Source organism: Megalobrama amblycephala, linkage group LG15, assembly GCF_018812025.1.
Source record: "Megalobrama amblycephala isolate DHTTF-2021 linkage group LG15, ASM1881202v1, whole genome shotgun sequence".
Classification (NCBI taxonomy): Eukaryota; Metazoa; Chordata; class Actinopteri; order Cypriniformes; family Xenocyprididae; genus Megalobrama; species Megalobrama amblycephala.
In genome coordinates this window covers 3,234,385-3,247,983 of record NC_063058.1, presented here as the reverse complement: position 1 = coordinate 3,247,983, position 13,599 = coordinate 3,234,385, and the positions used below count along the sequence as shown (strand labels likewise).

The following is a 13,599-nucleotide window of genomic DNA, read 5'->3' as shown; positions in this document are numbered from 1 at the left end:
AGAGTTTAATTATATCAATACTCACATTAATTATCTGCTCACTGTGGCTGTATGGTCAAGCACATTATTGGCTCTCGGACGGCACGGCTTGTGTGCTAAACAATAAAGCTTCATAAATTAATATGCTTAGCAGCTATAAATAGTGTTTACGTTCGACGCGCGTGTATGAAAGGCTGTAGCGTATGTAATTACTGTATCGTACGTGTAGTTAATCCTATACAATGCTCACCGCTGTACATCTGTCAGACGCGCAAATGTGCCGTATTTCATGGTGCTGTGCAGGAATTCTGGGGGATTTTTCTTTGGTCATGTGAGCTGTGTGTTATTGGATGTTTCAGAGGAATATCTGACATAAAATAATACGGCTTCAAAGAATGATTCACCCAAAATCAGCTTTCATTGTGATTTTTTTCCTCTTCCGTAGAACACAAAATGAGACGTTTAGCAGAATGTTCATGCTGCTCTTTTCCGTACAGTGAAAGTGAATGGGGACTGGAGCTGTCGAGCTAAAAAAAAATCAAAAACACCCAAAAAATCAACATTAAAATAGTCTTACGTTCTACTTTACAAGACTTTTGATGTCGCGTGATTGCTTCTGTGGGAAGAACAGACTAAAATTTCATCATAATCCACAAAAAAAATCCCTCCACCACAGCTCTTTCCGCATATTCAAATTTCGCATGCCACGATCGGCCTTTGGAGTCATCTAAAATGACTCAGTGGTAAGCGTTCGCAGATCGAGTCTTGAAGTGTTCAGATCTTCAACCACTAGGCCACATCAATGTACAAACAACTCATCATCTCTGCAATTTGTGGCTTTTTCACTGTCATGATTAATGTCAGCATTATATCATGTGTGACCAGATTCTCCCCCTGATCTCTGTGATCCATCGCACATCATGATTAGTCACATGAGACAGGAAGTAATGGCCATGCCGTGATTTGAGGAACAGCACTGACTGATGGCTGTTCATTAACACCGGTGTTGAGATCCTATCACCATCCATCTGTCATTCAAACTGAGAGCGGACTGATCGCACATCTCTGACGTGACGATGACAGCTCGGAGAGTTTGAAAACTTCTTGATCTACATAAATATCACAAAAACAAATGCATGAAGACAAGAGTGCAGTGTTAATAGGTTGCATACAGTATTTAGGACTAATAGCCCTTGTGAAAAAGTGAATGTAATGTTTTCAGACACTTAATTGCATATTCATTAACAATGAAATGAAAATGTATTATAGTATAAATTCATATTAAATGCGACTGTAACTTTAGGGTGCGTTTTTGACCCACAAAAGTAGGACTTTATTTGTAATTTCATAATTCTATTGTATTTTGTGGTTAATTCTATTGTCAAATGTATTGACAAGCAGTTATGGTAAACTAAAATACACAATTCAACAGAAATTATATTAAAGTATGTGTCATGTTGTATTTAAATACAGGCTATTTGTACTTGTGCATTTAATGAAGTTGCAATTTAGTACATTTTAAATAAATTAACACTTTATTTTAAGGTATCCATGTTACAATATAATTAAGTAAGTAATAATAATTAACAACATGTACTCACTATAGGGTTAGGGTAGGATTAGGGTTTGGTTTAGGGTTAGTTGCATGTAATTATGCATAATTTGCTGTTATTACTATGGTAAGTACATGTAACATATGCAACAAGGACACTGTAAAATAAGTGTTACCATTAACTCTAAATGTAATATTTAATAACACACTATAGTTAAAATACTAAGTAAGTGTGCTTAAGTATGTTAGTCAGCACATCAAAACACATAAAAAAAATCAAAACATGATTTCAAATGTGAACTGAACAAATTAATTTAATTTAATTTGATTGCAAAGTGCACTTTTTAAAAGTGTACTTACAGTAAGTGTTTAGAAACAGTCATGAAAGTGAACTCTTTATTTCATATATTATGATATATATATATATATATATATATATATATATATATATATATATATCAAGTACGGTTTAAATAAATAAATAAAGCACAGATTCATTATAATTAGGGAGCGACTATTTACACTAAGTGACATCAGCAGCATTTTCTTAGCGATATGCTATTTACACTAGGTGAAAATAGCGAGTATCAGTTCTGTGCATTAATAGTAAATATTAATTATATTGGCAGATACTATTTGCACCTCCGTATTTTTTGTACATTAACAGGATGCAATAATATCATACAGTGTAAATTATTATATCAGGGTATCAGCGGTTCCTTAAAAAGTCTTAAATTTACTTTTCCTAATAAAAGGCCTTAAAAAGTCTTAAAATGTCTTAAATTCAGATTCGATAGGTCTTAAATATTTTTTGTTGCATTACCGCAAAAATGTTTTATGTATGTTATGTTTTATGTTTTCTCATACGTCACCGACGGAATGGTCCAGCGCTGCGCGAGGCGCCATCTGCAGGACAAAGATCAGCAAAGATGTAGGAATATCTGATCAGAGTTGTACACGGACACACATTTTTAAATAAATCTGCTGTGGCAAAGCTACTGCAAGTGATTTTCGGTGCTGGAAATCCATATATCCTTTGCTGAAACAAGCTCGTCATGGAGAGCGCGGCTCATGGTTGCTTAGTAACGGCAGACGCCACTGCAGCGCCCGAGCGCTTTGGAAAGGAGAAAGCGGCGCCGACGCGTTTTCCATGCGTTTTTAGACGCGACATATGAACGGACCCTAAAAGAGTTCAAATGGGTCAACGCGCCAAATGCGAGTAGAATCAACGCGGAAACGTGTTCGGTAACTTTTTTATGAATGGTGGTATTAAATATATAATTTGCAACGGCCGTGATGTAATTATATAAATAATAGTCTGACGCGCTGCATGCTTGCTGTAGCAGTGCTGTGTTTTCATTTTCTATTAACTGTAAATGCTTCTTTGTTTGTGACGCTTAAATTTGCATTTGGGAACGCATTATTAGTCATTAGAATCGTATATAATTCAAATAAATGCTGTTCATTGAACTTCCTATTTTTCAAAGAAAACTAACAAATATCACCATTTCCACAAAAAAAATAAGCAGCACAACTGTTTTCAACACTGATAATATCAGAAATGTTTCTTGAGCATCAAATCAAATTGTAATGATTTCTGAAGGATCATGTGACATTGAAGACTGAAGTAATGATGCTGAAAATGATCACAGGAATAAATTACATTTTATAAAATATTTTTTATAAAGTATAGAAAACTTTTTATTTGTAAGAATATTTCACAATGTTGCTGTTTTTACTGTATTTTTGATCAAATAAATGCAGCCCTGGTGAGCAGAAGGGACTTATTTTAAAATCAATAGTTGTTTCCAAACATTTCGCAGGTACTTTAATAATACCAATTCTATTTATACATTTAATATATTATATTATTATATTAATTATTATCATGATTATTAAATGCTGCTTTTTATTTTTACAGAACAATAGTATGTATTATTATTACAATATATGACATATCTTTTAATGTGATAAAATATATAAATATATATGCCGGGACGTGGCTCTAGCTGATCACATATATATATAATGTGTGTGTGTGTGTTTCCATCACAGATTTGGTCTTAAATTTCATGTGAGGTGGTATTAAAAAGTCTTAAATTTAACTTCTTCATATCTGCAGATAACCTGTATATTTATTAAAATTATTAAATGGATGCTGCCTTATGAAACATATGAAACAAATGTAAGACAACATAACAATAACACAACACAAGATACAGTGCAACTTAATGTAACTAAAATATGTAACAATGTAGGGAAAATACAGTGCAACATTACACAACATATCATGGAACATACCATAATGCAACAATATACAATACAAAGCGATGTAACAAAGTGAAAACAATGTGGCGTCGTAACAGAACAAATACAATGAAACGCAACATAACACAACATAAAATAACACAATGAACAATTCAACATGATGCAACAAAATGACGTGACATAATATAACACGACATAATGTAACGGGTGAAGGGATGTAACATCACATCAATGCATGTAACAGCGTAACACAATGATGTAACAACAGCATAATGTAGCATGATTGAAAAAGGTTACACTTTATTTTATTTTTACAGTGTACTTATACAGTACTGAGTAATATTAATTAACAACATGTACTTACTGTAGTAGGGTAAGTTGCTTGTAATTATAATGCTGTTATTACTGTAGTAAGTACATGTAACATGTAACAGACGAAAATAAAGTGTTCATTTTTTTGAGACAATATATATATATATATATATATATAATAAAGTGACATAATAGCATAGTGTAGCAGAATGTAACATAGCTTAATGTCAGGTAACACATTGTAACATATAAACACGCACCTGTCCGGCCAGAGCAGACAGAACTACAACCAGCTAATAGAAATAGAAATAGAGGACTGGTTAAAGACAGTGTTCACAAATTATAGTGCAGAAACAAAAAGATCCGAATAGATTGTGCTGCATTGTTTCCATCGGGTGCTTATCAGCATGAACACGTCAGTCACAGGGAAATGATGAGATTGTGTTACGACAAATGATGGTCACACAAGCGGCATCAATCATAAAGTTAGTCACTGTCATCGGGACTTTCCTTATTACTTGATTTAACTTATGATTTAACTACTGAAGTAGAAGTATTTCTGAGAAGATGAGTGTACTTACATCAATTTATTTTTTTTCACTGCCTGTCTAACTTTAACAAAATACACTCGGCTAGTTTGTTTGTTTGTTTTTTTCCACCATGGTACTTTTGTAATGCTTGTGATAAATGTAGCCCCTTCTTGCGGTCATATCACAATACAATACGCCGTCTAAACGAGCTGACAGTATTCTATATTCGTCCAGTATTTTTGGAGCCGTGTCGTCGGTGGTGTCAGTGTAATCAGTGAATCCAGCCACACATGATCACATTATCTGCGGCGACCGGACGCGGGCCTCCGTCTCTGTGCAGGAAGATGCGCGGGACCGACGGCCACTGGCCGTTAATGGCTTTTTAAATGTCACGGAATGTCATGGAATGATGAAACGGGAATCGGTTATCCCAGGTCGAAGTGATCATCTCCCCCGTTCTCTCTCTTTCACTCGTGTTTCCTGTTCCTGTCTCTCTCTCTCTCTCCGTCTGTCTCGCTGAAGGACTTCAGCACGCGGCTACGGCACAACTTCCACCGACGCTGATGTCAGCATGATTTATACAGCAAACACACACACACACACACACACACACACACACACACACACACACACACACACACACACACACACACACACACTGTGTGTGGGTGTTCTTACACCAGGAGTGTGTGATAGTGATTTATTGTTTGCTTTTGCTTGTGTGCATCTCAGTGTCTTTCTGTACTAAGAGTTTTGCCTTTTCTTCACCTTTTTATTTATTTATTTTTCCTTTTCTTTTTCCACCCATCAGTCTTTTTGTTACTTATTTTGTTTCCTTTCCTTTTTCCTTGCACTGCCCAGAACAAATTCAGTATTCATAACCTTTTTTCCTCAAGCATGTCTTCATGTGTGCTTCAGTAAAGTGGTTACTCATAATTCCCTGATTTTGCCATCTATAATTCATAATATTATTCATAACTTGTTATATTCACATATAAGACATAAAAAGTGATGAATTCCTGCGAATGCAATTATAATCTAACACGTAAAATGAGAGAGTAATCCCAACTCCTTAGTGTTATTTTCATACTAAAATATGCCTCTTGCATGTGAATGACTCTACTATTACCCGGTCCTGCCGAGCATATAAACACATCCCACTGCATTACATTAACATGCAAATTAAGATCAATCATCATCAATGATCCTAATATAGTTTGATTTTGAAATTCTTCTACCCACTACAAAGGAATGCAAAGTTTACCTCTGACGTCAAAGCTATGAGTCTTCCGGTGTGATTCATTATACAGTGTAACTCAAAGTAGGTGTTGAGCGAATCATACATGACAGGGTCATGGGCGGTCAAGGCTCTTTGATGCACGTGGGGCGTGAAGGCTGGCCCGTGTGGTCTGATCCAACAGATGAGCTACTGTAGCTCAAACTGCTCAAGAAGTTAATGCTGGTTCTGATAGAAAGGTGTCAGAATACACAGTGCATCACAGTTTGTTGCGTATGGGGCTGACCAGTCAGGGTGCTCATGCTGACCCCTGTCCACCACTGAACGGTGGGCACGTGAGCATCAGAACTGGACCATGGAGCAATGGAAGAAGGTGGCCTGATCCAATGAATCATGTTTTCTTTTACATCACGTGGATGGCCGGGTGCGTGTGCGTCGCTTACCTGGGAAACACATGGCAACAGGATGCACTATGGGAAGAAGGCATGTCGGAGGAGGCAGTGTGATGCTTTGGGCGATGTTCTGCTGGGAAACCTTGGGTCCTGCCATGGATGTTACTTTGACACGTACCACCTACCTAAGCATTGTTGCAGACCATGTACAGCCTTTCATGGAAACGGTATTCCCTGGTGGCTGTGGCCTCTTTCAGCAGGATAATGCTCCTGCCACAAAGCAGAAATGGTTCAGGAATGGTTTGAGGAGCACAACAACGAGTTTGAGGTGTTGACTTGGCCTCCAAATTCCCAGATCTCAATCCAATGGAGCATCTGTGGGATGTGCTGAACAAACAAGTCCTATCCATGGATGCTCCACCTCACAACTTACAGGATTTAAAGGATCTGCTGCTAACATCTTGGTGCAGATACCACAGCACACCTTCAGGGGTCTAGAGGAGTCCATGCCTTGACGGGTCAGGGCTGTTTTGCACTCAAAAAAATGATTCTAGCTGCTTGTTCAGTTTATTTAAATAAAATAAGCTGAACCAACACAAATCTTTAGTTTTTTACTTAATTGGCATTTGCACTCAATTGTATTATGTTAAATGAAATTAAATTTGCAAAATGTTAGGTTAACCTAAACCATTTGTGTTGGGACGACATGAATCATTTATGTTGCATTGATTGAAACTGGGCAGTGGATTTCTAGTTCCCAGCATGCTTTGCGTAGGGAAAGATCAGGACAGTAAATGATGAACTTAAGTGCTGTTTAATGTGTTTTTAGTAAAGGGAAATACCTTTTAAAGTTTGATGTTCAGTTATATTTGACATTTAAAAGAGTTTGTTATGTCGATTTTTTTTGAGGTTACCATTATGCTGAAGTGTAGACCTTGTGGTTAGGCTATGGGTGGCTGCATGAAATAAATCTATGTTGTTCTCAACAAGCTTTAACTGTGCTAAAGCCAGTGATGAGAAGTTCTTTACCTGATCATTACTTGCATGCTATAAATGTTACTTAGCATATGAAAAAGTGATATTTTAGTTTAGTTTTTATAGAAATATAAATAAATTAGTTTGAGGACCAGCACATAATTTACACAGTCTACATATGGTCATCAGCTTTATCCCTCTCAATGGTCATGAAACATGTATGTCTGTGTACAACAGCTATTCACAACCTAAGCACAAGCGCACATCTTCACCATGATGGTAACAAAAAATGTTTTATATATATACGCTACAAACTCTTTTAAATGTTCAAAATAACTAAACATTAAACACTTAAACACTAACAGGTCTTTCCATTTCCTTAAAAGTGCAGAAAACTTGAGCAACACTGCACAAGGGCACCAGTCTGAATTGCAATAGCACTGGTTGGATCAACAAGAATGAATTATGTTCAGGAAACATTCACAGAATATGTCAAATGAAACTGGTGTGATCTCATTCAATTAGCATGAATTTTACTCATCAGTACAATTAACCTATCTTAAGTTCAAATAAATCAGTTCAACTGTGTGGAAATAGGTGTCATAATTGAATTAAGTTAGACCAACAAGTTATTTTTTTGAGTGTGGCAGCAAAAGGGGGACCAACACAATATTAGGAAGGTGGTCATAATGTTATGCATGATTGGTGTAAAGTCAGAAATGTGAGATATAAAGTCAGAATTACTTGATAAAAACTCGCAATTGCGTGTTATAATGTCCAGTTGTGAGGGGGAAAAGACTGACATTTGTTCTCATAATTGTGAGTTTATATCTCACAATTCTGACTTATAAGACTATCTCACTTTAGGCCTATAACTCACAATTTTGAGTTTAAATCACACAATTCTGAGAAAAAAAGGATTCTTCTTCTCTGGAGAAGTGTTCAGTCTTTCCACTTGCAAATTTCGGCATGTAAACAGCAGTCTGTGATGGCGTGAGCACAACTGGCCTTTTAAAGGGAATGGGAGATGAGACTCTGATTGGTTTATTGCACATTATGCCCAAAACACTCCCATTACTCATTAAGAGACTAGGTACAACCCTTTTAGACCATGCACCGGGCACACCAACCATTTTGTCTGTCGTTAAACTGGCAAAAGTGGATTCGGACACGCCCTAAGTGCACCTGTGCCATGAGCTTCAGACCATGTGTGTAGATTGTTAAAATAGGGCCCAGTGTGTGTGTGACACCCCAATGTGGAATTCAAATAACTTTATAAAATCTGTAGTTTAAAGAATGATAGTGGTAAGATGTGACATTTGAAACATTTTCAGCTGGTTTGTAGCGGTTAATACGTGACGTTGTGCAGTAAAGTGTTTAATAAAAGAGTTTTCATTCATCCGTCCGATCGCTGACTTTATTCTGACTCACAGACACACACACACTTTAACAGGCTCTTCTTTAATCAGAGCCACTGAGGAGGATCAGTGTCACGGACACACTGCCGGACATGACTGTCATCACACAGGGTCTTAAAGCTCATGCTAATGGCTGAAGATGATTTAATTAATCAGCCAATCAGATGCATCAGTGTGTCAAACTGTGATGATGTCTGTGACACCCTATCAACACCTGTTAGATTATAGAAACATGACTATAAACCTGCTGTTTTATATTTGAAGTACAGTGTACTGCACAAAGAAAGGATCTGATGTCTATTTAAATATATATATATATATATATATATATTTTTTTTTTTTTTTTTTTACATGGGAAAAATAATGACATAATTCATTAATCAACTAATTAAATATCAATGTGATTTTTTTATATAGTGACACAGGCTTCAATCACAGACAGTCTTGTTTGTTTTCATGCTTTCATGAATGATTTAATTGAGCAAGTGCATCATGGGTAATTGGACACCAACAGACTCATGTTGATCAGTCAGAACATAAACAGGAAATGCAAGTGATCTGGAGTCATGTGACAGAGTGATGTGAAATCATGTATTCATACGTCCTGCACCGAGAGCATCTAAGAACCGCCTCAGCTGTATGAATGTGACGGATGCTTGACTAAAAGAAAAAAAAAAAAAAAAACTTTTACACACATTTTCTGTGTGAAAGCATGTCATTTATTTATTAGTTCACACCAAGAACGATAACGATAAAGATATATTTCTAAAAATAAAAGAACAGCAGACTACAGCACCACAGCGATAACAGCACAGAGGAATGATATCATTGGAAACACTTTCAGAATTATTTTTTTCAGCTGATGAACAATAAAAACATTGACAGCCAATAAGAATCCATCCTGCTTTAAAGAGCTCGAGCATTTAAAGAGACAGGCGACAAAACTGAATAAACTGAATGATATCTTCTGCTAGTGTGGATGCTGATATAGTTATCTAGTTATCCTTTATTGTTATCGTTCTTGGTGTGAAGGGACCTTACAGGTTTACTTAATTGAAACCTCTTATTAAGTTATAATCTGTCAGTGTTTTGTCCCAAACACACACAGTGAGCGATCAGTAATTACCTTGACATTTGTCATATTTAAGCTGTATGTGTTTTATAGATGCAGATACTATAAACGAGTGGTTCAAACATTTTATATATCAAGATTTTAGGTTAAAGTTTTTTGTTTGTTTTTCAGATTTATTTATTTATTTATTGCAGTTTGCAAAGTCAATGTGAAATGGTTTAACAATGCATTTCACTTCCATTATGTGACAAATTCAAGCAAAACGCCTCTGGAATGTGGAGAAGTTGTGCGTATCTGTCAAGCACTAAAGTATTGTCATTGTCCATTCAGGTCCAGAAGTGTGTGTTTGTGTTGATCTGTTGGCACAGACGTTTTGAAGTGCGCTAGGTGGTAGTCAGCAGGTCTGGGCAGTCCTGGGAAGGCTGACCTCTCGCCGTCTCTGTCTCTCTTCCTGGTTCAATCAATCTGCTGAAATCAAAGCCATCAGGTCACCTTTATCATTCAGGGCATGTGTGTGTGAGCAGGATGAAACCCAATCCACCTCCATGAAACGCTCGGCTATATTTAGTTTATCCATACGTTAACACGTTTGCAAAAAAAATGCAGAGTTTCCACGCCATGAAATTTTGCTGACGTGCCATCAGTCAGAAGTCGATATCAATGTTAGCTTCCATATCAAGTCATTAAAATACCTGCCCTTCATAAAACACAGCTTATAACTCAAAGGAGAGAGCAGAATTATACTGCAAAGCATTTCATGCATTCGTCAATAATTTGACCACACAGACGTTAGATGTTTGAAAACTATTCATTATGTAAAGAAACTACAGCAGCGTTTAAAAAAAAAAAAAAAAAAAAATGTATTTTGAATATACACTACCATTCAAATGTTTATTTTTTAAGAAATTAATACTTTTTATTCAGCAAGAATGCATTAAATTGATCAAAAGTGACAGTAAAGACATTTATAATGTCACAAAAGAATAATATATAACAAAAATAAAACAAATCTTACCAACCCCAAACTTTTAATAATGAGTGTGTAATATATAATCTATATATATATATATATATATATATATATATATATATATATATATATACACAAATATATATATATATTATATATATATGTGTGTGTGTGTGTGTGTGTGTATATTTTAAAAAAATATGACCATACATTATTCTTTAATAAAAGAATGAAAAATAATCAATTAATAATAAATTTAAATTTCTTAAATTTCTTAAATTTAATTCTAAAATTATTTTATAAATAATTACATTTTTATGATTTTTTTAAATAACTATCCAAATATCAAATATAGCTCACAGTGTCACAAAAATTGTAAAACGCAAAAGCCTCCATTTAAAATGTTTTGAGGCCAAAAAGTGGTTCTCGCCCCTTTTTATCAGTCTCAAAGATGCAGAACACATAATATAAAAGCAGTATTTTCTGGTAAAAGCAAGGCTGCTTAAATCAAACGCAGTAAATGCAAAGCCAAGCACCAGCGAGGCCTGCGATCTGACCATATGAAACACATCCCTCTGCCTGAACGCGGTCCAGCATTTTAAGAGCGCGCTGGCCGGCCAATATTCATTTTAGCCAGAGACGGCACATTAGCAAATTCATCTGAGAAATATATTACAGATCCAAGAGTAATGATGATGACTAATCTATAAGATCATAAATCCAGCATTGTCAACCTGTCCCTCTTTCATAAGGGTGATTAAATTATTGTTGTGTCGAGGTGAAGTAATTTATTAAAAAGTGCCATTATGTTTATTTACAAGCCAAGTGCTGGTCTTATGCCAGTAATACCATTAACTGCACTGTTGAGACCCATTATGCAATAAAATACACAATGGTAATTGTAAGATAACAAAGGCAGAGATTTTTTTCTCTATTTCTCCAGATGATTATTATGTTTGCAAGTGTTATTATGTTCTTTGGAAGCGCTATAAATCCTCCGGCCGTGTAAATCACGGAGCTTGCGGGACTTGCTGAGTCTGGAAACTTTCTGCGGAGACATATGTAGTGTGTCCATCTGTTTTCTTTGTGAACACTTCAGTGGGATCCAGTTGACGACGAGACTTCTGTTGGCCTGTTTTCTCTTTCTGTCTGTAAGGCTTGGTAAGCGTTCAGATTTGTCAAGGCAGCAGCGTAGTAGTTATACGAACTCCACTCGGAATCACAGGGAAGTTGAGGAAAAGCGAGGAGAGTGTTTGGGGTTTGGTCAGCGACCCGTGTCTCTCTGTGCATGTTGCCAAATGTCAATACCGCGCAAACAGGACAACACTAGAACTGTTCTGCGGCTTAGCAATCACTCTCGCGCTGGGCCTACTCCACTCTGTTTGATGTGATAATTAAAAACGAAAGCCAAATATTGATGCAGAGATTAGCTGAAGTCATATTTGCCCAGGGATTATGGGGAATTAGATTATCTCATGTAGAAGATCTCCCGATTGCAATCGCCCCCGCCTACGACAAACCCACCGCTGCGGTTAATGCTTTTTTCTCTTTGTGTTATACAATTGCTTATTTCATGCCTTTATTTCCCGCACACCGATTTCAAACATACATTGTTTTTTTCCGTTTCTATCATACAGGAAAATCTGCCGTCACAGATCAGCGCTTTCAAGTGAGCTCAAAGACAAATGTTGAATATTTACGATTTTGTTCCACGTTTTTGTAAACAGGAGAAAACAGTCACGCCCTCGAAGGTGACGCTGAAACGTGCTGTGCAGACGGACTGCACTGTGAAGTGTTTACTGTGCAGATTTCATCAAATGTGCAACATACAGATCTTACTCAGTGGAATACTGTATCCCACAATGCAATGTGCTTGACCCGACCTTCTATTTGCAATGTGATGAATGAACTGGAAGTAATATAAGCCACGAATGTTTATAACATCACTTTTTTGACTGTGATCTGTTAATAATTTCCTTATAATAACTAAAAGATAATAACTAAGTAAATGCTTACTAATTAAATAGTAAATAATATTGTACACACACACACACACTATATATATATATATACACACACTTATTTTATATGTAGTATGGTTGTATTTCTTTCCAAACACAGCCTTGATTTCCATTTATTAATTATTAATTAGTATTAGTATTAATTAGTATGTTTATATTTACTCTAAACAGTAATTCAGGGGATCTGTTACCACAACTTAAATAAATGCATTGTTGAAAAAGTTTAAAAAAAAAATGAATTTATTGTTTTAATTAAACCTTTTAAGTTGCAAACATTATTTTGTTGAGTTCTGTTGACATAATAATGTTGATCATTAGGTCAACTTAATATCGTCTGTAATTCAAACTCAAATTTCTGAGTTAACTGCCTTTTTTTTTTTTTTAAATAAGTTGTAGTAACTTAAAGAAATTGTCTTGATAACTTCAGAAATTAGGCAGTGGATTTCTAGTTCCCAGCATGCTTTGCATAGCACTGGATAAGGAGAATAAATGTTGAAATTAAGTGTTAATTTATTTGTTTTAGTGAAGGGAAAGACCTGTTAGTGTTTAATGCTGTAATGTTTGACATTTAAAAGAGTTTGCCATTGTGCTGAAGAATAGATACATGAAGTTAAACACTACATTGACTCTAATGACTGCGCTAATGCCAGTGATAAGTAATATCTTACTTGTTCATTAAAGGGTAAGTTCACCCAAAAATAATTATGTCATTTATTACTCTCCCTCTTGTTGTTCTACACCCGTAAAGCCTGGGATACACTGCTCGATTTTAGCAGTCCCATAAGATCATTACTTTATCACACTGTGCTAAACTTGGGTACAACATGCATGTAGACTGTAGGATGAGGACCCCTGTTGACTCGTAGGCTACTA

General features: G+C 35.9%; 2 protein-coding genes across 2 annotated transcripts in view; one reads left to right on the top strand and one right to left on the bottom strand.

Annotated features, from left to right (window-relative positions):
* mafb (v-maf avian musculoaponeurotic fibrosarcoma oncogene homolog b (paralog b)) overlaps positions 1-13,599 on the top strand; it is a 101,410-nt gene that overhangs the window by 66,201 nt on the left and 21,610 nt on the right. The gene's annotated exons all lie outside the window — the stretch shown is intronic.
* wwox (WW domain containing oxidoreductase) overlaps positions 10,177-13,599 on the bottom strand; it is a 286,614-nt gene continuing 283,191 nt past the window's right edge. Inside the window, exon 9 of the mRNA XM_048159581.1 lies at positions 10,177-10,203. Within this exon, the coding sequence (XP_048015538.1) occupies positions 10,192-10,203 (12 nt within the window). The 3' untranslated portion in view covers positions 10,177-10,191. The remainder of the gene's footprint in view (positions 10,204-13,599) is intronic.